At 38.9% G+C, this 24,680-nt stretch overlaps 1 protein-coding gene across 2 annotated transcripts; it reads right to left on the reverse strand.

Moving 5' to 3' along the window:
* Nucleotides 1–1,234: 1,234 nt before the first annotated feature.
* On the reverse strand, nucleotides 1,235–24,379 carry LOC125745444 (calcium/calmodulin-dependent protein kinase type 1-like). Of its 2 annotated transcripts, XM_049018348.1 has the most exons (12): nucleotides 24,172–24,379; nucleotides 21,091–21,172; nucleotides 19,969–20,084; nucleotides 12,291–12,422; nucleotides 7,176–7,250; nucleotides 5,812–5,950; nucleotides 4,195–4,321; nucleotides 3,877–3,952; nucleotides 3,659–3,771; nucleotides 3,202–3,280; nucleotides 2,770–2,857; nucleotides 1,235–2,452 (listed from the first exon to the last, which is right to left on the reverse strand). In XM_049018348.1, the coding sequence occupies exons 3-12, from the start codon at nucleotides 20,052–20,054 to the stop codon at nucleotides 2,258–2,260; spliced, it is 1,110 nt and encodes a 369-aa protein (XP_048874305.1). In that variant the 5' UTR covers nucleotides 20,055–20,084; nucleotides 21,091–21,172; nucleotides 24,172–24,379; the 3' UTR covers nucleotides 1,235–2,257. The 2 variants fall into 2 exon arrangements, with proteins under 2 accessions (XP_048874305.1, XP_048874304.1); XM_049018347.1 differs by lacking the exon at nucleotides 21,091–21,172 and having other exon boundaries at nucleotides 24,172–24,378.
* Between the last annotated feature and the right edge of the window lie 301 nt (nucleotides 24,380–24,680).

Below are 24,680 nucleotides of genomic sequence, written 5' to 3' on the forward strand. Positions count from 1 at the left end.
ATGAAGGATCCATCTGTTGGGTCTGTGCTCTGGAGGCCTACATTAAGTCAGGCCAAACGCAATATTGCAGTTTTCAGAAAGCCGAACATGTCTCAAAACTAAACGTGCCACAGAATTAGAAACAAATGTTGCAATTCAAAACGCATGTCAGCAGTTCATATAATTACATAACAATGGTATAACACAATAGTATATTATTACCATAATAATAATATCAATTTTTCTCTAATTTTTTTAAGTAGTTTGTCCAGAATGTTGATTTTGAGTCAGTTGTAATTAATCAGCTGTGGTGTAAAACAATACAATACAAAATAATGAACATATATTACAATATTTGATTGTCTATTGTAGGTTATTTGCAGTAAAGCTGAAATATTTTAAATCATCTATTTTTTAGTTGTTTGATCTTAAAACTGCAATGGTAGTGCCTATTTAAGGAAAATGGTTGAAGGACCATTAAATCATAGCTACAGTATAAATGATGCACTTTTAATGTGCTGAATAATTTCAACTGCTCTGCACAAAATTCAAACCTGGTATTTCTGTAACATTTCGTTTTTGAACGAAGGATTATCATATTCGTAAGAATTACCAAATAAATGCATATTAGGCTTCCAGCATGCTTTCATTTTCAAAATAAAAGGGTTTCAATTAGGTTCATGATGTAAATTAAATAGATTAGTCCAAGTTCCACCTTCTGTTTGTCGCCAAAGTCATTGAGGGCCTGTCCGCGCTGAAGAAGGGGGAACATGCTTAACTCAATGTCTTCTTTTACTTAAGAAGCTTGATGGGTTGATCAGCCTATAGGTGTGAACAATTTCATGTCAACAACATGGATAAGTCAAATATCACAACGGAGGACTGAGTATGAGACTCAGCTGAGGCAGCGGCATCGGGGGTCTCTGCATTTATGTATGGGGGTCAAGTACAGTCAGGTATAGCTAACAGAAAAGCTAATTTCACTTTATAATGCGTAGATGAGTATTAGCAGTGTTTGTTTTGAAACATACCTGTTCTACCTGCCAGTGTTTCCAATCGCTACAACAAAAACCACCAAAAAAGTAATGATCACCACACATTATAATACCAGCTATGAATTCAATTAATCAAATCAGAATTTGTTCTTCAATCATTAGCAATCAAACTGTTTTTGGAGAACGCACAAACCTCATTTAAACTGTCCATTGAAAGAACTGAGAAACTAGCATTGACATGATGAAATGAGACAAAGAAATGGAAGAATGTTCTAGCATTTTTTTAATTCTTTATGTAACATGGCACTTAAAATTATATGTAACACGATTACACCTCCTGAATTTTATCGGATCATAAAATATAACTATGATTAGTAGAATATTGAGTTGCTTAAATTAAGAAAATGAGACATATGGTTTAATGACAATAAAAAAAAAATCCATTAGTAATATCCACGTTTTCCGATCAGGAAAAAAATCCAGGTTCTCATTGCTGTACCTAGAGTGTTGGGCTTAAATATGGTGTTTACTAATTATTATACAACCTGATATGTTATAGCACTGCTCAGTTACCTCATATAAAGCATAAGCAATACTGATGATATAGAATTACATAGTACCATTTCTAAAAAAGTTAATAATCCACACAAAGAATATATATCCCCACTATGTAAACTGAAAGAAAGGCTTAATTTGAATTGAAAACAAACCATAAAAATAGAAATATGCAAAGAAAAGACTTCTGTGTTACTTAATTTTAGTTATTAATATTTTGCAGGATTCTTATCTCATTTTAAGATAGATTAGGGAGATAGCTAGAATAAAAGATCAGCGTGAATGTATCTAACCCTCTACTTCTGTGGCACAGAACCAGGAGTACCTCCTGCTAATACCGTATAAACAGGAAATATGAGTGCTGCGAAAGTTTTGGCTGAGAGGGATATTTAAACAAATTAAACAACCCATTTCTATACATGGAGGGAGTAGACTAGTAGTGTGTTGGGCCTATACATTCTCCCATCTCTGACACTGTTCAGCTAGTGTCTTATTCTTTGAATACCAGTGATTCCTTACACTGCACAGCCTCCCCTCCCTAGTAGATCCTTCTGGAATAAATGCAGTTCCAGTGGAGGGCTTTGGACATTATTGAAAAAGCAGTTGGAGTGATGCAGCTGTGTTTGAACTCTTCCAGCTGGAGGGCTGCATTAGGTCTGCAAGCTACTGAGCCCCACTGGCCCCTCTGCACTCTTGTAGCAGCCACCTGTATAGCTGGCCAACCACAGCTAGTTGAATGGGGCTGTCCCAGAATTGTGGAATTTACAACTATCCTCCCCAAGATCAGCATCATGGCAGGGGCTGGTGGGTGAGGTCTGGCTGGGGCTCTCCAGGGTGGGGCTCTCCTGGCTGGGGGTCTCCTGGCTGGTTCCCAGCTGAAGTCTCTTCATGTGCCTGATGACTGCTGTGGCGTTGAAAGCTTGCTGTGTGTGCAGTCACAGAGACATACTCTGGTAAGCATCTGATATGGGTATATTTGTGCATGGGAAAAATATTACAGACCTAATCTTCCATTAGATCTTTATCCATTTACTTGTTCATATGTTTGTTTACTTATCAAGGGAGTAATATCTGGCTTTTGGCCATTTTTGGCAAAATTATAAAAATAAGTGACCTGGATTATTGTTATATAGACTTTTTTTTCAGGTTTTGTAAGATGGCGACTGTTCCTTTTTCACAGTAGTTGTATAAAGGAGTTAGTAGGTACATTTACCTCATGTTAAAACCTGCCTTCACTCACCTTCCATTTGCTTTTGGCAAAGTTTTTCCTCATCTGAGCACTGACAGACTCGTGGATGTTCTTGTCCAGGGCTGTGTCCCCAGAGATCCTACAGAATAAGAGAGAAAATATAAATAATAAAAATAGAAAAATAACAGCTGAGGATGGAACAAGATGACATGTTCTCCTTTTTTATACTGAGGAGTGATAAGTGGCAAAAAAATGCATTTTGTATAGCATCTTTATGCAGCAAGCGCTTATCTACGCATACTATTTTCCGCACAAGCCATATTAGCATTTGCTAGCCAAACAGTGACCTACTTTATCCTAGCTGGACAGTTTACATCTGGTTTCTCCTGCTGCAGAACCTAATGGAATCCATGAAGTAAGCTCAACGGAACAAAAACTATTTATGTAGAAGATCATGAAAAGCAAAGGAGGTTATCTGAGTACCATGGATGCTGCAGGGCCTGTTCACATGTGAATCTCTTTGTGGGATCTTTCTCCATCAGGTGGAAAATGAAATCTTTAGCTGTAATTAAACAGAATAGGAACAAATTTTGTACTGTTTATTCCAAATTTATATATTATTGTAGCTTTACAGTGAGTCAAAAAAAAAAAACATCGAATGTATTGCATAATGAATTTTTTAAGCTATTAGTTAAGGACCTCTCTTTGTTATTAACAAAAGATGACAAACTCACATGCACATTATATACATTCTCCTTTGAAGCTACACACCTCTGGTTCGACATTAGATACATGAAGAAACTACAAATGAATAAAGCAAAGACTGATTGTGCTAAAAACGTGTCTGCAACTGTCACAATTATCTTGTGTACATAGAGAGACAGGATGAGCAAACCATGCCATTCCAATACAGATAGAAACAACCGGAAAGAAGGATTACCTGAATCTGAGATATCATCCCAATACGGAGAATCAAATTCATACTCTGCTTTTAAAATCTGCGTGAAGAGCTTGACATCATTTTCATCATAAAATGGAGGATAACCACATAACCTGCAATTATGACAGACACGATATAATAATGTAAGGAGTGTTAGATTTTAAGACAAACTGCGTGGATTAGGAAGGCTGACACTGTCCAGTGCTCTTCATACTCACAGAATGTAGGAGATTACCCCAATGGACCAGCAGTCTACAGCCTTGTTGTAAGGTTTCTGAGCCAGAACTTCAGGAGCTGTCAGTATGAATTGTCCATAGATGTCTCAGGTCACAACCTTTAGTCTTACTCATATCCATAAAATCATGTGGTTAATCTAGCTCCTCATGTACCTCCAGGCATACTTGAAACATTTAAAACATGGTACAGAGGAACACGTTTTCAATACTAATTGCTTTCACCTAACTGCCAACAGGTGTCACTACCTTGTTTTCATGTTAATAAGGTCATACCAAGATCACACAAGGTGATTTATTTACCTACATATCCAGGAGTCCCACAAGCCGTCGACATCACCACATCCGATGCCTCGATCTTGGACAGTCCAAAGTCACTGATCATGATTTTGGAGTCATCATCCATGCTGTAGTAAAGCAGGTTCTCTGGCTGCAGAATTAGCATGGGATTGACACATGACATAAGAGAATGATCAGGCCCTTAAAACCGATGTTCTCACTTTGTCGTAGACACTCTGACAAGTGAGAAGACTTTTGGAAGGTTTAGTTTTTCGGTGCTCCTGTTGTGTCCCTGTATTTGCAGCACACCTCAGGTATTTCACTAATCCAAATGGATCAAACATCCTGCTTAGACACCAAACAAGCAATAAACTAGGGCTGGGCGACAGAAATGACTTATGGTCATATAAAATTTAAGAGGTAAGGAAATGAGAAATTTCAATGAACTGTTGATGAGGAAGAATGGAGAACCAATGAACACATAACGAGGTTCGAACGCATATCAGAGGAAACTTCAAGTGTTGGTAAAGAAAGCAACAACATCTCGACATCTTTTGAAAAAATGAAGACGTTATGGATAAATAAGGTAAAAAGATACTGGTGGCTTGCTGGTACTTTAGCTATTTAAAGAACATGCAATAGACTAATGCTACGTATTGCAAACTCTGCTGAAGACTAGTGCAAACTAAAACGGAAAATTCTGTGAGCTTATTTCGCCACTCGAAGCATTGCCATCCAGTAGAAGAGTGTTTTGCAACCAAGTGCTAAGGGACCCACAGGCAGTTCCTGTCTGGTAGGCAGTTGGGAGGGAGAAAAAACGTGGACCGCTGTGGGTCCCTGAGGACCGGGTTTGGAAACACTGCAACAGAACATACAGAATGCAAGTCTGTACAGTTACCGACACCAGCAATGTCAAACCTGCCCCCTGGTATGAGCAACGAGGCAGTTAGAGAAAAAGCCCAGCAGCAAACCATACTTTCAGCATTTTCCAGGGTTACGACAAAAAAGTATATTTTTGTATGATTTGTTTGTTAAAATTAGATTTCAGTTTGCAGTCAATTCAGTTCATGTTCTGAATCCGTTTAAGAAGAATCCTTGTTACAATGCATTATACAATAATGCCGCATTACGTAATAACTTGACAAAAAGTAAAACAATTTCACTTTGTTATGTAAGAGCAGCCACATTTTGTAATAATAAGCTTTGTAATAATCTGCCATATTTTATAACAGACAGCTTGAACACAATAAGAAATACATTCCCCTACATTTCGTAATAAATTATTACATATCGTGGTGGTTATTACAAAATGCGAGAGTTGGACTTTTTAATGATGAAAATGTCATACTGTGCATTTAATAACCAAGATGGACGTCTTCATTGACACTTTGTCAAGTTGTTACATAATGCAACATTACTACATAATTGTAGTGACAATCCTAAGTTTTAAGCAGAAAATGGAGGTTTGAAGTTGATGAAAGTGTCAGTACATTTGGTTACAGTTTTTTTACATTTTTATTTTATCATATAATTTTCTTCAATGAAAAATCTTTATTGATAATTTTTCCCAGAGGTTTCGTCAACAAAATTAACAGTAGTTGAGTAATATTAGACAGCATGCAATGCTCTCACTGTCCTCACCTTCAAGTCTCTGTGTACGATGCCCATGTCATGGAGGTATCTGACAGCATCCAAGATCTGTTGGATCAGTTTACTAGCATCTTTCTCTGTGTAAAAGCCTTTCTCCACAATCCTGTCAAAAAGCTCCCCTCCAGACACTCTGAAATGGACAACTAATTTTTATGAAGAAGATAGTGGTTGTAAAGCAGTCATCCAAACACTAAACATACAGGCACTATTAAAACAAATGGCTTGTCAGAAACAATGAATACATTGTTACATAAATACAAAGTATTTAAATACAATTCTAAGACTCCTGTTTTTTCCTCATGGATCTAAATCATCCAGACTCAAGGGGACTAACAATAAGAGGCAACAAAATGAGGGGTCCACCTCTACAGGCACCTCAGAGGGCCCCCACCAAAAAAACTGATGATCATTTCACTTCCACCACAATGCAGGTAGTTTAGATGCTCTGGGTAACTGTCTATGCTGCCTATAGCTAGTGCCCTGGCTGTGCCCTATGATCGATTAGCATTCCATCCAAGGTGGACCGCAGTCTTGTGCACTACGCTGCCCTCTACAACTCTAAACAGGATATGGCAGTAGAAGAAGGATGAACGTTTAATATTTTTGTGAGAAAATAATAGACGGCATTAATGGATGTAATGTATAATGTATCTGAAAACTGCACACCGACAAGGCAAAGCATATCTTTCCTTGTAAGATCCTAGGAAAATGCTGGTCTGCAGAATATTACTGCACTTAGTCTACTATACAGTGAAGAGCTGTCACTTACCCTATTATAAAAAAACTGCAACATTATCATTCATAGACCATATCTGGAGCAATTTATATTGTTAAAACATTTTACTATAAAATACTGTGTTCTTATACAGCAAAGTACCAGTCTTATTTTACAATAACAACTTTTTAAACTCTTTCCTACCATTTAGTTTGTTCTATAAACACATCCAGCTCATTTTTTTGGCTAATATCCCATAATATAAAACATCTTGACAAATTACAGTCATTTTGAACAAATCAGTATAGGTGAGTTATACATGAACCGTGGAACTGGGGGGTCACTCAGACCCACACCCAGGTAACCTTTGGAGCATCATAAAGAATGCAGTGATGAACAATCACAAAGAAATAACAGGTTATTGAAGGCTGAATAACCTTATTAATAAACGTTCTAATTCTATCCATGTTTTTTTAAAGTAAAGGTTATGTTTCTTTGGTTTTGAGGTTATGGGTTTTGCAAAAGCAAGTAAGCAAACAGGTGTGGATGAATTTACAATCCCAACAACCACCCCCCTCCCCCCCCCCTTCAGATGTGTTCTGTGGACCATGGCCAGTGAAAAGAAAAAAATGACACTCACAGTTGCATAACGAGATACAAATGGGAATCGCTCTCGAAGATGTCCTCTAGTGACACAATGTTGTTGTGTTTTATTCTGAAAAAAAAGAGGAATGAGAAAAAGCTTAAACCTACGCAGTATGATATTTATATTATAAAATGTCTCAGTTTCAGGGGAAGCACTTGGAGCAGACACTCTACCTATGATACACTATTTCACAGAATTTTACAATGACTTGACACATTTTCTTTTCGGAAGAGAAGGGCAAAATAGCATATGTGACATTGCGTAAGTCACGTTTGTGGTGATACTGTTATACTGTAGTACTCTTATTCATGAATACTGTGCCAATACTACCTCTATTAGAGAAGTGATATGAACTTGCCACAGCTGTGTTCAGTAAGGTAAAGTGTTCCACATTAACACTTTTTTCGTGACACTTCTTAGTTACACATTTATGCCCGGAATAGTTTTGGAGCTTCGGTTGTAACCTTCAGTTTCCATGTTTCATGTTCATCATTCATTTCATAAATTTCAAACACTTCACTTAGGTTAGTGCAAATAAACTTATGTATAGATAATATTGCAGCTTATTGTATCACTAATTGTAACACTACCTGAAAAATGCATGTAATAAGTCATTTTAAGTTGAATTACCATTAGCACGACCTTTTATCTATAAAAAAGTCACAAAGAGCATTTTGATACAACTTTTCAAAAGATTTCCAAAGAGGCCCAAGAGTTAGTGCCAAACCGCAGGCGGAAAAACTGAAAAAGAATCTTGTGTGGCATGGAAAATGGTATCAAAATACAGACATCATACAGCAAACAGACCAACTGCACTGGTGATGAGAAACACTGGCTGCAAGTTGAAAGGATAGACAGACATTTATCATGATGACTGTTAATCACCACTAAAGTGCAGTCTTGGAAATGAACCGTTAAACTAAACCAGCACTTCAAGTGACCCAGTACTAACAAAAAATATGTTGTGAGTAAAGCTGTAATTTATAGCAGGGCTGGCATTCAGAAACCATTAGTATCCAAGGCCAATTATTAGGACATATAACTTACTATAAGGAGCAAAATACTTGAGCCTGTGAGCAATAGAAAAAGAGTAATGAGATCTGATGGATCACCTCTGTCCACCTCCTTCTTCCCATGATTAATAAGAGGCTTTTCTTTTTTAGGACTAGTCCAAACTCCCTCAACACACAGGAGTCTATTCTCTAATGCACTTAAGTAAGAAAAAGCGGGTAGCTGCACTCTTTTTCAGTTACGCGTAAGTGTATTTGAATTTGTTCTTAAACACAATATGGGTCATTCTCACAAATTAATTACTGTTACATCAATTTCCTCTAATTTCTAAAATTAGTCAAGAGACTTACATTATATTATTGTCTTAAGTGCTGATTTAACCACTGCAGTGGTTTATCAATTGCAGAAGAAAACAATTCACAATACCAAACAACAGAAGAAATGAATGTATCTCCTATGATGCTAAGATGTATTGTGAGTTAGTTGCAGTAAAGCTGAAAGCTTTTCTTGCTTGATGAGTTACTTATACTTCCTGTATAGCCACACCTTCTTTTTTGGGTTATACACTGTTGGTGTTTTTTGTTACTTACACACCTGATGAGTGAACAGACCCCTCAAATAGCAACAGTGCTTCAGGCTGAGAAGCAGGGCCTGTGTTCAGTAATTTCTCCCCCTCCGCTACCACACATATAATGCACAGCTTGGAGTGCATCAGCTATATACTTGGCTTACAGGTTCGTTCCAAAAATTAGCCTTTGGTCTTAGCGATGAGCATTTTCAATGTAAGCACTGACTTATGAGCTTCACAGACATTTTTTTGGGATTAACAGACAAATTTATCTTAGCAAATTTAGTGATTGTTGGAAGAAATTTCAGCAAATCAATACGTTTTTGGTTGGTAAATGTAAAAATAATGTATTTAAGTACGAATGTTTAAGCCAAATGTTTAATAAACATGGGTTAATGCCATCTAAGCTGTGCATTATATGTTTCTGAACACACTCCACTGTGCATTGGGTGGTTCCTTGCTTGCTGTACATTTAAAAACATATGCATGACATGGAGTGCATTAATCGTTACTTACAGGTGGATAGAATAATGACCAACAAATTATTGCAATAAAAAATTCTGATTCATCATGAAAAAATTTGTACTACATTTTGTTTCGTAAAACTGATTAACCTTAACACTTTCTAACCTAGAACAGAATAATTGCCCTGAAACTGCATTGCACCAACATATTTACACAAATAACAGACATGGTAAGCAAGTAAGTTTTAGGTTAAAGCAGACAGTGGTGAAGGGCAGAAGATCTTTGGCAGTGATATAGTTTTCCATGCCTCGGAAAAACACAGCATCCTTTTGAAAAACACTTTTTTATGGGACAAAAGTACATAACACTCTCCCATTTAATAAAATGGGGCATACAGTAGAGGGAAATCTGCTTTCTCACTGCTCTCTACACCAATATTACATGGAAATCAAGGCAGGACTGTCCCCAAACAGAAGAGGACAATCAGGGGCCGTTCTGACCTACTTGGTGCCTAGAGCAAAATATGAGCCAATTGCTGCAACCGTCTGAACATCCCATGCGATTTCCGATCTTGCCCTTGCCAGGATCCACCCATGAGTACAATGATCTTACAGTCAATCACGGTGTGACTGAGCCACAGGATATTATGATACTGTCCTGAAAGACTTAATGAAGTTTTCAATATAGACCCCTATGCAATTAATTCCATCTAGTCAAAAAGGTTACTCAAAGAGCATAAAAAATCATAGGAAACTCATTCTTGAAGCTCTCAGCATCCCATCTTCACCGGCTTTCCCTGTCTGTGATGTCTACCCACTCACTCCGCACTCAGAGAGCCAGGTGTGATTCGTTCTGCGAATTCCTAGTAATTGACTTCCTGTTGCTGTTTGAATTAAACATTCCTATGAAAAATAACACAATCTATTTTACACTGAAAGGCAACTTCTTACCGAGTAGTTATAAGGTTACACGTTAATTAAAAGGTCACACTGCAGATATGAGCTCTTTAGTTTATTAGTAGGACCCAGACAAGGTAGAGGACAGAAGCAAACAGACAAATGCGACACTGCAAGGCTGTACACAATGGCATTTGCAGGGATTAGCTGAGTATGTTGCACCCTTTGGCCACATGTGTACTTAAATGTTTTAAAATTAACAGGAAGGGTAAACAGACTTCTGTGTGATGTATTTCAGTTAGCTTTCTTTCAAAATACTAGATGTGTTATAAAGAATTTATATATGCAGTTAAAATTCAGCATATACTTGAGAGAGTGTGCAAACACTATTATTTCGGTACATGTATGCCTTATTCTTGGAACGAAAATAAATGACTTCCTTGTTGACATCTCACTAACACATCTAAGATATCAGATCCTTCACAAGATTTTTTTTGCCCGTTCACCATCTGTGACCCTCAAGAGGCAAAAGTGTAGTAAAGTATAAGTCAGTAAAAGTCATGAGCTGCAGTCTGGTGTTACTTCCTAGCAGGGAGCAAATGATAACAGCACAATACGTTAGTCATATTCATCTCTTTTAATTAATTTCATTCATCCTACTGTATATTCAGTAAAACAGTGAATGATAATAGCACAGTCGGTTAGTCATTTTCATCTCCAGTAATTAATTTCATTCATCCCAAATTCATCTCATTTGACTTCTGAACAAATGGAATATGCCTAGAACTGTTCCCTTGGGAGCCTTATGGGTAAAATCCTTATGGGTTCCCCGAAGCACCTGAACTGGCTGAAGGACCAGCATCTCTGTTTCAGGGTCCCTCTGTATGTCCTCACCCTCTCATGGAGAGTGAGTCCCTGAAACCTATAAAGGAATTTCTCCCCATTTCATCTTATGCCCAATGTTTCCTTCTTTCAGTCATTACCTATAGCTCCCCCCAAAGGAGAGGACAGGGAATGCAGATGCTCTAAAAGTGCTACAGAGAAGGAGCTGAAATAGGCACAGACTCGGAGGGGAAACACTGGGGAGCTATTTCAGTGGAAGCATAACTGCTGTGTGCTATGCGCCTGCTATTTGTGGTCCACATATTTAATGTGCAATGCAAAGGAATGCAGGTTAAGCTGTGCCAGTTCTTTGGTAAATCTGGTATGGGGGGTTAAGTGTGCTGTGTATTTTGTTCTGCAGTGTGGTTGGTCATTTGGATTGTACCTGCTTGATTAGTGTTGCTGCCCTTCTGAGTAGAGAATGTATGCCCTGTATGACTGCTATTATTAAAGTATGAAATATAATGCAATAAAATGCTTATTGTAAAAAAAAATGCAATTTCTGTTGCCAGAATAAAAAAGTGGAAAATACAGTGTATTGGTTGGATAATAATCACGTTAGGAGTTTGGTATTGATTGACAGCCAAAGTCTAATCTTTCTGCTCTTGCACCACCCAAATAACACTGTTCCTGACCCCCACCTTTCATCTTGTGGATGGTGAGCCCACAATAAGGCTCATTAGAATGAGGCCAACAAGGTTGGATGGGACAAATGGCAGCAGGTATTGATGGGCAAACATTACTCTTATGCCTGACTCCAAAAAAGTGACTCAGTAATCCTGTTAAGTGTAAGATACACTTGTTTGTCTTGTTTCCTTTCATTTAGGGTCTTTGTTGGAGTTTAGTTAGTCTGGCTTCCCCCCACAGACATGTTTGCCAAAGGTGGCCCGACCAGGAGCTGAAGCTCAATATGATGTAGCTCTCTGAAGCATCAAGATGCAATCCTCTCCAAAATCCAAAATATATTGATTGGCTTGTACTGAACATTATAATGCTTTATGATCCATATCCAAATCCATATTGCATTATAGATGAGAGCTTCATAGAGCATTCATAATGCATAATAAACATGGCCATAATGTGCTACAAATAGTTAATAGTTATAGCCGTGATTATAATACTTTATGAATGCTTATCATGCATTATGAAGGTATCTATAATCTATATGCATTATGATTACTGCTTTAAGTAGAGTGTTACCAATAATCCTTCAGATTTTACATAGAAGTACTGCTTCCTTCTTCCTCAAATACATTCAAATGCTAAAGACGACGATATGCCATTCACCTGAGAAGGACTGCAATTTCATTCTCAATGCTGTTCTCCTTGCCTTCCAGGGCTTTCTTTGGGATGCACTTGATGGCCACTGTCCTCTGGGTTTGCTTCTCCTCTGCAAGAACAACCTCAGAAAATGCTCCCCTGAAACAAAGCAAGACTGATATAATGAATGAAACCACAGCAGTGCAATTTGGTTGTTGACACCTGTGACCCCAACAACAGAAATATTAACAGGCAAACCATTTTCAGATTAAATCTCAAATGTCTTCTAAAGAAGGTCATAAGCACCAGTGTTTAGAAAAGATCAAAGTCAGAGGTGAAGTTCATGCTACACACATTACTGTCAATGAACGGGCATTTGCTACATGACACCTCTACACCAGGCCACCTGCATCTGTCACTGTGCACGTCATTAAAAATGTCCATGGTGCGTCGGCACCAGAACAAATTGAACGGACAGGCCAGAAATTGTCATAGGGTGGGGGGGGGGGGGGGGGGGGGGTATCTATATATCTAGATATTTTTAAACAGAATAGTGATACACAAGATGTATCTTGAAAACCTGTGCGTAGATATTATATTATCCTGCGGTATTGTCTTGTTGTTGATGTTCTTTTTGAAAATAATTAATTAATATATCATAAAAATTCGATATACCGCTTAGCCCTAGGTGAGTAATAGATGTTGTAGGGGTTGGGAGGTGGCGTAGCGTGGGATAAGTAGATGATCCATGTCATGTCTCTGGGAGAGATCAATAGATCAATATATTTGTCTTAGGGTGAAGGCCTATATTAAAAAATAAATAGACAGGTCCCTAGTGGGGGAATGGCTTGGGAATGCTCCCCAGGATTCCGACCCTGCGTCCGTGGGATAATGCAGTACATAAATGCAGTGCCCTGACTGGTTCCGCTTAATATTTTCTCCAGTGGTACGCCCAATGATGCATGAAGCACGAACAGGTTTCATTTCAGAGTCCAACTCCTTCCACAAAATTTTCTTGGAGCTCATCAACGTACCAGACTCGGTAAACAACAAATACTAACTGTAAAGACAACATATTTTCAGTGGAATAAAACAAACAAAGTATTAGAGGCTATATTGTTGTCAGGGTTCCAGGGGGTCCTAGAGGCAAAATCACGCAGCAAAATGCAGAAGGCTGAACTTCTACGATTGTTCGTTGTAGGATGGACAATGAAATAGTAATCTTTCTGTCCTGCAAAAACCACCCAAATACCATGCTGGTCCTTGTAAAAGTGACAAGTGTGTTGCCCATCTCTCCTAGCAACGGGATCTTTCCAGGGGGCTCATGATGTGGTGTATACTTGCTAGTCTTCACAAGGTTCATGTCTTGACTTGACACAGTTTGCCAAAGGCACGGGACGGTAAGAAAAGTGACTGTTCTATCTTGTGGCTGGTTTCTCAAATGTCCTCGGCACCATAGACTGAACACATCTAGGCTTCTGCTGAAAATTAATAGGTCTACTGAAACAGGAAATGCCATGGGCTGGCCCCCCATCCAGGGTTGTTCCCTGCCTCGTGCCCATTGCTTCCGGGATAGGCTCCGGACCCCCCGCGACCCAGTAGGACAAGCGGTTTGGAAAATGGATGGATGGATGGATGGATGAAACAGGAAACAGCAAAACAACTGTAATGTGCAAAGCGGATGTGTATATAAGCTGTTTTGCTTATTTGCTGATTGCTTATTTTATCAGCAAAGCATTCAAAACTATCAGTCCACATTACTAATTGTACCAGCGTATTTTGCACTATAGCTACTGGTTGGGCATATTTGCTTATTTACAGGATTGTTTTGGATTTTGAAAATTGTTTTGAAGGAAAAAATTTCTAATAAGAAAAGCCCAAAAAGTATACGGATTTGTTACTAAATACAACAGAGGCCTAGTAGGCTATCCTACCACCTATTTATTTTCAAATTCAATGTCTTGTTGTAGTGTTTCTGCAAATTTTAATTAGATTCACTTGGTAAATAATAATATCCATGGTTCACATTTTCTAGCAGCCAAAATCAATGATTGCAATGCTTTTTCCTTACGTGTTGAATTAATTAAACATTTTTCACAGTTACACCTTCTTTTTCAAGTTCAGCACTTTGGGCATTAGTGAGCTGCTATGGGAGAATACACAAGTTTCAAAAGCGCAACATTAAAAGCACTTAGATCTCAATCCTGATTTTGATTTGGTATCAATTCAATGATCCCAAGATTGATCTAGTTCATTGATGCCTTTTCCCTGTGACTTTGAAAATATTTTTGCTGAATTTTACTTGTATCTGTCCTCTTATCGCATAGGTGATGATACATTCTCTCTCACCTATTGGAGGGTCACAACAGTATTGCACAATCGCCTCACGTTGCCATCTTTGTGCAGTGTCAGTCATGGTAACATGAGTACATGAATGCATGGAAGCAAGTCAAGTAGGGCTTTATTCTTACACCAATCATTTTCAGTACATTACTTACATTTTACTGACGTAAAATAACGTTATACACTGCTCAAAAAAATTAAAGGAACACTTTTTAATCAGAATATAGCATCAAGTCAATTTAGAAACGTTTTGCATATTCATCTGGTCAGTTAAGTAGCAGAGGGGGTTGTTAATCATTTTCAGTTATTCTGACTGTTTTTACACTAGTTTTGCATTTGGCTATGGTCTGAGTCACTACTGGTAGCATGAGGCGATATGTGGACCCTACAGAGGTTGCACAGGTAGTCCAACTCCTCCAGGATGACGCATCAATACGTGTCATAGACGAAAGTTTTGCTGTGTCTCCCAGCACAGTTTCAAGGACATGGAGAACATTACTCTAGGAGAGCTGGACAGGGCTGAAGAAGGTCCTTAACCTATCAGCAGGACCGGTATCTGCTGGTATTGTACAAGGAAGAACAGGGTGAGCACTGCCAGAGCCCTACAGAATGACCTCCAGCAGGCCACTGGTGTGACTGTCTCTGACCAAACAATCAGAAACAGACTTCATGAGGGTGGCGCGATGGCCCAACGTCCTCCAGTGGGCCCTGTGCTCACTGCCTGGCACCGTGGAGCTCGATTGGCATTTTCCATACAATACCAGAATTGTCAGGTCAGCCACTGGTGCCCTGTGCTTTACACAAGTAGAAAGCAGGTTCACCCTGACCACATGTGACAGACGTGAAAGAGTCTGGAGAAGCTGTGGAGAATATTATGCTGCCTGCAACATTGTTCAGCATGACCGGTTTGGTGGTGGATCAGTGATGGTCTAGGGAGGCATACAGTATCTCATTTCTATTGGATAGATATTGAAACGGAATCAAATGAAATCGGAATTTAATCAAATCGAAGGATTTGTGCCAATATCCAGCCCGAGCCTTTACTTAGCATGATAAGCCTTGTCCATGAGAATATACAGTAAGTATTAATCATGTGCCATCAGGCAAATGAACAGTTACATGTACAGTAGCTTTGAGAGTAGCACTGTCACCACATAGCTCCAGGAATACAGATTTAATTCCTGTCTTAGCTCTGTGTGCACGTTCTACCTATAATTCTTCACATAGACCAAAGACATATGAAACACTCAACACTCAAAACACCAGTCCGTAGTTTATTGAAGTTAATAGCTTATGCATAAAGAGTACATTTTATAAAAATACTGTACATTTGTAGGTTGTGAAAGAAATAGTTTGCAGTGGATGTAGAGGATATAGAGGCTTATGATCTTCAACACAGACAGTGAGGAAGCAGAAGATACACACAGTAATGGCTGTGTATTGTGAGTATGTGTCTAATGAAGGTTTCTATGCAAACATGGCTATGTTTGCTGTGTGGCTCCTAACAGGATGTCCTGATCACAAGATGTAATTCCCCCTTTTACCAACCAGCATTCATGTGATGCCCAGAAGTATGTGCTTGTAAATGGTTCATTTGGGTAGGTATAGATTACAAAGTGCAGCAACTTCAGAAAAACACTGAGCTTGCTATACTAGTCCAGTAATACGCAAAAAAAAAAAAAATTAGAACACTTCAAAGATTATTAAGCACCTTAAGCTGAACACAGTGCAACATAATGATGAAATAAGTTTCAGGTGTATAAGTAATACATAAGGAAATTCACATTTCTGAAGAGTCTCTGGATATGCTGCATATTGAAAACAGCAGAACATTTCACTACAATGGCTGGTGTCCCAGGTACAGATTCAACCAAGAAGCTAAACTCGCTTTTCATGACTCTTATATCTAGCATTTCCTCTGAAAGGCATCAATTCTGCAATGCCTGCTCATGAAGTTAAATGTTGCCCCCCCCCACACACAAAGCAGTCATGGGCATAATTTATGGCACCTGTTTTGTAGATGATGACAGGAAACACAATAAGGAACTGGAGATAAGAGTCCATGGGTCAGGCTGCATGAAAGTTTCTATCTTTCCTTCAGGGGAAATTCACCACCACCGATTATACTTGTTTAACTACTTCAGAAACACCAATGAATTTTTTTCTCCTTCTGAAAATGAAACCAGTTCCCTGCATTTCTGGCTTGTGCTCCTGCTTATGCTGATATACTTAGTGATAAGTATAAATGTAATAAAACAAACACCTAACTCCTTTCAGGACATACATATGCATATGCATCACCTGAGGTAACTAAGGAAATTCAAAATCTCCTTCTACGGCGGTACTACGGCATCTGTGCTCCCTGGGGGCATCACTGCCTGGTATGTCAGCTGCAGCTCTGAGGACCGCAGAGTCCCACAGAGTGTGATAGGGTGTGCAGAGAGAATCATCAGGACAGAACTGTCCACCCACAGGACATCCACATCTAGTGATGCAGGTTCAATGCATTAAATATCATCAGAGACACTCACCATCAATGGCATGAACTGTCCCAGTGGTTGTGCTCAGGCTGGTGCCTGCAGAGCCTTATGGCCGGGACTGAGAGGCTGAGGAGAAGCTTCTACCCCCAAGCCAGTAGAATCATTAACTCCCCCAATTAAAATCAGCTATAGCTGCAACCTGCAATTTAAATATTTTCCTATATCTTTTTTATCTTTACTTCTTTTATACACTTACAATTTCATTTCACTGCTGGTGTAGCAATATATTCATGCATGTGACTAATAAAAAATCTTGAATACAAAATAAGTCTGAAGTAAATCACCATCTCACATCCTTAAAATTCAATCAGTTGGAATAGGAGTGATCAGGCAGTTTGAGTGCATGCATGTCTGATTGATAATGTTTGTAATAAGACACTACTACACTAGACAGCAATGTTTTCAGTTTCTCTGTTTATATTATTGAGATATTGAGGTCCATTTCTATAATGACTCCAAGTGTTAGCGAGTTACATATAAAATGCAGTTTCAGCATACAGGCTCAACAGGCTGTGGTCACATTGGATTACTATTCTGATAATGTGTGTGTTATGTAAGTTACTTTAAATAGCAATTATTAAACCAATACTTACTCTGAAATTACCAGTTCAAAACCAAACCATGCATTTAGAATTCGCAGGCAAAAAGGTTACTAAAAGCAACACACTGTGTGCTATTTGGGAAGACCGGCACGCAAACGTCTTTGCAGAGTCTTACCCAAAGTAAACAACTGCTAAATAAATCGAGACGGCCTAAGAGTAGGTAAACCGCTGTCAGGTGAGACCGCATAAATATGGATATTCCAGTGATGACATGAGACGAAAGCAAACAAATGACAGCCGCAACCTCTAGGTCCAGACGAAACATTGTTTACATAGGTGGGCTTTTAGACGGCGAAACAACTGAACAGACACGCATACACATACAGACAAACACAGACACGATTTCTCAATTTCATAAATAGATAAGCCCTCAGAAACATCATGTTATCAAAACACAAAGGCTGCCAATCTGCACCTGATCTTACAGAGTTCTCCACACATTTTTTTCTCCTGATACAACACAGAAGCCATGTTTCCAGAGAAATCGTAATTTCAACCAACACAAGACGATTCCATCTACAACATAAAGAAAATACCTATATGCTGAAGCTACACATATACCAAAAACATTGATACATTACAGTATATCAAAATCGACCAGTGTTATTAATTGCAGGTCGGCAAGGAGTACTTAAATGACAGGCTAATATATACAGAACCAGAGGAAGGAAACAGATCAAGCGAACTACAGAGAAGATATGGCATTGTTTTGCAGAGGTGAATAACAGTCAATGTGAAATCCCCGCCTAGACAAAGACTGCAGCGGACACATGCTCACCAAGTTTAGCTGTGCTGGAACTACAAGCCTCACATTATGAATGCTAACGATTTGGAAGCAGCTCTTGGATAGTTCCAGAACACGTGTACGTTGAAGTGGCTCATTCAGGTCTTTCACGGTAGCGTCAGCCTACACCTTTTCGGTCGGTATGTGCATGTGTGTGTGTGTGTGTGTGTGTGTGCGTGTGTGTGTGAATTTATTTGACCGAAACATCCATCCATTTTCCAAACCGCTTATCCTACTGGGTCGCGGGGGGGTCCGGAGCCTATCCTGGAAGCAATGGGTATGAGGCAGTGAACAACCCAGGATGGGGGGGCCAGCCCATTGCAGGGCACACTCACACACCATTCACTCACATCTGCACACTTACGGGCAATTTGGTAACTTCAATTAGCCTCAGAACGATTTTGGACTGTGGGGGGAAACCGGAGTACCTGGACCCAGAGGTGTGAGTGCTAACCACTGCACCACCATGCCGCCCCGTGCAGAAGAATGTGCAAGAGAAATTATATCGAAAAACATATATAAACTTGTGAATGCTCATTTGTTAAGAAACAAGAGGAAATTCCTCATTCTTAACATCATATTATCAGTTTTTAAACAATGTTATCATTGCAAAAAAAGGCAGCCATGTTTTCCCACAATGCCCCAAATAGCAAAAGATAAAAACAAATTTCCTCCTGCATCAAAAGAACATAACACAAGCTGACAGAAATATATATGTGTAGGTCTTACAAAGCCAGGCTCACTAAAAAGAACCTCCATCTTAGTAAATAAAGTAATTGATTAATAACAGAGACCACTGGGTATCCATATAATCTATTAGATGACTGATTGCTTCCAGGAACCTCAGACATTCAAGCTGTGGAAATGATGGCTCCCATTCCTCATTTTAAATTGCATTCAATATGAGCACCTACTGTTACTTTCTTATTCTTTTAAACTAGTCTCACTAAACTAATGTCTTGTTTCACGTGATAATCCAAAATATGCAAATGCCGATCTTGTAACAAAAAATTATCCCGTTTTTCAGCAAAAGTATAGAAACTGTGTAATTGTAATAAATAAAATCTCCGTAAAAATTAGTCTTAGTCTCAGCAGTATTACAAACTTCACTAGCTGTGAAAAATAACTAAGTAAACCTGATGCTTACAACAATGCAATGTAAAATAAACATGCAAGATTCAAGATGTTAATTTGCCACTTACATAGTTATATACGTATTACATTTACTGAAACATTACAATTACATTACCCTGAAATGCTCTTGCTGTACAAATAATTAAATATCAAAAGTAAGCACAATGTAAAATAGAATCAATTAAAATTCAGCTGGACCTCAGAGTACAAAGGCAGTGTACACGTAGAATTTACTTACTCAGTTAAAACAATTACTGTGACAAACTTGCATCATTCCTCAAGTGTTGATGGCAGATACTTACGTTCCCAGGACATCCTTGAAGTCATAGTTCTCTTTAATATCTGTCGTTTTCTTCTTCAACCCATTTCCATGTTCACCTAGAGGCATTTTTCTTTGGTCTGGCAAATGCTGGCAAATCTGCAAAAAGGGGAGAAGCAGACTAACATTTTATGTTGGCAAAAGTTTTCACTTATAATTTTACCTCAAAGAATAGATAATTAAGGTCTTTGCATGACAGGGACTGTGGGTAATGTTGTCACCTCACAACTACATGGCTGGGGGCTCAAATGCTGCCCCTGTCCTGCTTGCATGCAGATTAGGCACATTCTCCAATTTCCTCCATTGGTCAAAGAGACTTACAGTCAGGTAAGCTAATGTCTCTAAACTGCCTCTGATGTATGAGAGCATATGACCGGTGATGGAGCAGCATCCAATCTAGGCTGTTCCCTAAGCTTCAGTGTGTCTGAAAATGGTTCATTCTGAGAACTGAAACAACAGGTTGTAAAGGTTCAGTCTTATATGATAACATTACGGAAGATAAACACTTGCAGGGTCTTCAGACAGCCAAGGAACAGGATTACTGTTACGGTAGCAGAGATTCAAGGAATGCAGTCAGTCCTGTTAAAACAATGTGATTCATTTCAGTCCTTATCACTGCTCTTGGGGCTGATCCTCCGATTAGCTGTGAGCCACCCAAACTCACTAGGATTCCATGGGTGTGTACCAGCTGGGGGTAAGGATTTGTGGTGAACTTCTCCAGCTGTCCTCCTGGCATTTCAAGCAATCCTTGCTTCCATTTGACAAACAGGCATTGTCCCAACTGACTGGGAAACGGGACGGGATGTTGTCCCTGTGTGGTTTACCAGCCGTTGTTGATTTTTGTAAAACATTCGACTCTGTGCCCTGTGAGACATCCTGAGACTGTGTGGGATTCCCCCTTAAGTTAGACAGCCTGCACACTGGCACTGTGAGTGCTGTTCAAAGTGGAGGCAGAACTTCTGTGCTCTTCCCAGTAATTTCTGGGGTTCCTCAGGGGTGTGTTCTTGCTCCTACTCTGTTCAGTGCTTGCATGGTCTGGGTGTTGGGCAGGGTCATGGGGTCCAGTTGCTGTGGAGCATTTGTTGGTGAGGAAAGATTTACCAACCTTGACTTTGCCAAAGGTGCTGTGATCTTCCTGGAGTCAGTGGAGGCTCCGATTAGGGCTCTCAGGGGACTGAGTGAGGATTCTAAATAATAATAATAATTCATACTTTATTAATCCCCATATGGAAATTAAAAATGTATGCCTTCCCCGAAGGGCAGCCACTAACAGCAGCAACCAGGGAACTGGGGGTTGAAGGCCTTGCTCAAAGACCTGCAGATGTGCCAAAGGTAAGCTCAAACCAACGACCTTCTGATCACAGGCACACAGGCTTAGCCCACTGAGCCATACATTGCCCCACCATGTCTGGAATTGTGAGTGTCCTTAATGAAAATCAAGATCCAGGCCATTAATGACCTTTTGGGCACAGCCGTCAGCAGTGTGTCTGTCTGTGAAGGGACCATCAACCTCGTTGAGTAGTTAATTTACCTTTTACTCGTCTTATGAAGTTATGGATGGATTGAAGATCATCGGGGTCATGAGGTCATTGTAAGGGGGTTGAGAAGGGTCATTGTTGTATGGCTTCAAGACATGAACTCTACCTAGAAACCTGGGACGAAGACTGGACTCCTTTGGTACTGGGTCACTTAGGAGAATCTTTGGATCCTGCTGATTTGACTTTCTGTCAAACGAGTGGTTGCTCAGGGAGTCCTGAATGAAGCACATTACCTGCATTGTCAGTTACGGCACTACAGTCATGTGACCTGTTTCCCTGAGGGTGATCCTCATTGCTGGGGACCTCAGTGGCTGGACCAGGCCAAGAAGATGCCCATGTAAAGTCTTCAGCTATAGGTTATTTTGAGTAAATGCTCAGCTCCTTTTTTGTTTTATAAATATCTCAAATTTTATTGCAAAAAAATCATATTGCAATATTAAAGAATTTTCCAATATGGTGGAGCTCTACTTTTCTGACATTCAGTTAGATCAACTACTGTCTTCTCTTTGCCATGATCTCTCAACTCTCTCTGTATTAACAAAAATAAGTTCCTCACTTGTAATACAGCAATTAAACAGTTATGCTACTGCTTACTATATAGGGTGTTGTAGTTACTTTTTTGTAAATAAAATAGGGATGAGCTGATCCACTTTTTTTCAGTTCAGATCCAATTCTGAAACATAACTGTCAACAGCGTCCGATGGCATTTTTGAGGCATTTGCAGTTCAGCTTCAATATCTTCCAAGAGAGAATACGCAACTGGCAAATACTTAATGCCCCACAATTTTTCTCCCACTGGCAACACTGCATTGCTGTCTATCACAAGCTGTAGTGAGAGCGCAAAACAGCCCAAGCTAGCATGCCCTTTTAAGGTACAGAAGTTGACTATGAGGAACATTTTTGTACCATTGAGGGAACATTAATTTGCACCTATTATTTTCTTACAAGAAATTGTGTTTTTTTGTGGCTTTTTAATTCTGGAAAAGGACACATTTAGTTTCCTTTCTATTGTAATTAATTTTTATTTTCTATGAAAACTCAATGGCAGCATCAGATAAGAGGTACCAGTTTCATCTGTGGCCATGACAACCGTTACTCAATCAACAGGAGTGTTACTGTGGTGAGGTTGTTACATAGTTACACTCTCAGAAAAAAGGGGTACAGTTTGTACCTTTGCTTGTCACTAGGGCTGTTCCTTACAATTCTGTACCTTAAAAGGTACAGAAATGGGCTCCCCAAGGTACAACAACATTAATGTACCTCTAGTTACAGCTCCTGTTGGCTAACACAACAGCACCATGAGATTTATTGCCATACAAAACTATTAGCATTTGTAGATTCATTATTTCAAACAATTTTTTAATCAATAAACCATTTTCAGTAGTCAGTAGTCATCACAGTAGCTCACACTGCTACTAAAACCAAGAACACATATATTCTGCTGGAATGCATAAAGCAGTGGAATTTGGGCCACCATGATCCAGTCACAATGCAGTTATTGTTGTACATCGTCACCTTGTTTTATTTATAGCTACTAAAAGTTTAGCAAAAAGTTGAATACGAAATTGCACGGTGTGGCTGAGTTGTGGTTTCCTAATGCTTAATAGTACACTTAATAATTACTGCACAGGGCATCTGCATCACTGAAGTGACACAATGGGGGTTACAGGGACTGTTACATATAAATGAAGCCTTTTCAGAGTGGAGTGATTCATTGATAAGATGAACACTATTACAACGTCTAAATCAAGCGCAGAGCCAAAATCGAAATGCCGATGTACGTGCATGTATGGGTTCAATTTAGCTATACTTAAATTTCTGTACGTTTTTTTCATATACGCGTTTTACATATGTAATATAAATTAAATTATATGGAGCCTATACATAGATCAAATCTGTCGAGTAGCCCAAGATAATTTCTTCTGAACATTTTAGTCCCATAACAGAAGAGCACATGTCATATTGTGCAATGATTTTTGGAAACAAAAGTCAAGATCTCAAGATCAATGCTCATATAACCATCTCATTAGAAAAGATGGTCGTTGCATTCCTTCGGTGTAAAATGGTGCCCATTTGGTTTTGCTTTAATTTAATGAGCCACAAATGTACCTGCTAAATATTCTTATAGCAAGTCCTTGTAAAAACATGGCATAGCACTGCCGGGGAGCATATAACAGTGTACAGATGATCTCCTATATATAAGCTGTATTCAGGCGTCTAACAAAAACACGATTATCAAGCCGTCTATTCTGCTAACACATGCATAACCTATCTAAGACAGATTGCCCGCCAGCATATACGAAATAACACACACTACTGTTATAGGCTAGGTTTCTTTCGAGATTTTCAAATATAAAGTAAAAAAGCTTATAATATAGCTGAAACATTAAATTGGACAAGACTGCATGATTGCGTGGGCAATACACTGACCTTAACTTCGATACCCCAGTGTTTGTTTCGACATAACGCGTTAAATATGTTATCAAACTACGTGACTATGCACAAAAAGGGAATTATCGTATTTATCACGTGTTTAGAAATATTGCGATTTTACAACCATTGATTTGATCTATGATGTCGCAGATTAGCCAGTCAATGTATTCAATACCGAAGTGTCATGTCCCTAACACAGCTCGGAAACATCATACCTGCAGAAACTGAGGCAGCTCAGCGATTTCCCTCGATCTTTACAAGTCCGTGCAGTCTGGATCACAGGGTTGCTTGATGCTACTACGTCCTTACACCAACAGTTCATCGGAGGAGGAGTAAATTGCCACTGAAACGTGAAACTTCCTTATGGCATTCTCACTGGAGCAAATACTATAGATTTTGTCTCTTTTCTGAGAAACCTGTTTTGAAACCTCGTGACTCCAATTAACCGCAGCATCTTTCATTTCAATTTCTGAAATGAACACTACAAATAAACCTACAATTTAAATTCAACACACACGTACATTAATTTAATTAACGTAATTAATTTAACTATATAAACCCATACTTAAATATGTAATACCCATTTTTAACTACACAGGTACAACTTTTTTGTCTAATCAGACTGAAATGTAGATAAAAATAGAAGCATGTAAACATCAGTAATATAAATTTTGAGTCAAACTTAAGTTCATGTAAAATAATCAATTTTCTTTTTATTTTATAT

This window comes from Brienomyrus brachyistius, chromosome 6 (genome assembly GCF_023856365.1).
Source record: "Brienomyrus brachyistius isolate T26 chromosome 6, BBRACH_0.4, whole genome shotgun sequence".
In the NCBI taxonomy this organism is placed as follows: domain Eukaryota; kingdom Metazoa; phylum Chordata; class Actinopteri; order Osteoglossiformes; family Mormyridae; genus Brienomyrus; species Brienomyrus brachyistius.

What these genes read in the sequence shown, in the direction of transcription:
- LOC125745444 (XM_049018348.1), bottom strand. Translation starts at nt 20,054, where the DNA reads ATGCCTCTAGGTGAACATGGAAATGGGTTGAAGAAGAAAACGACAGAT. An exon ending in GAAATTGCAGTCCTTCTCAG is followed by an intron (nt 7,251 to 12,290) that starts GTGAATGGCATA and finishes CTTTTTTTTCAG; the next exon opens with AATAAAACACAACAACATTG. An exon ending in TCGTACACAGAGACTTGAAG is followed by an intron (nt 4,322 to 5,811) that starts GTGAGGACAGTG and finishes CTAATTCTGCAG; the next exon opens with CCAGAGAACCTGCTTTACTA.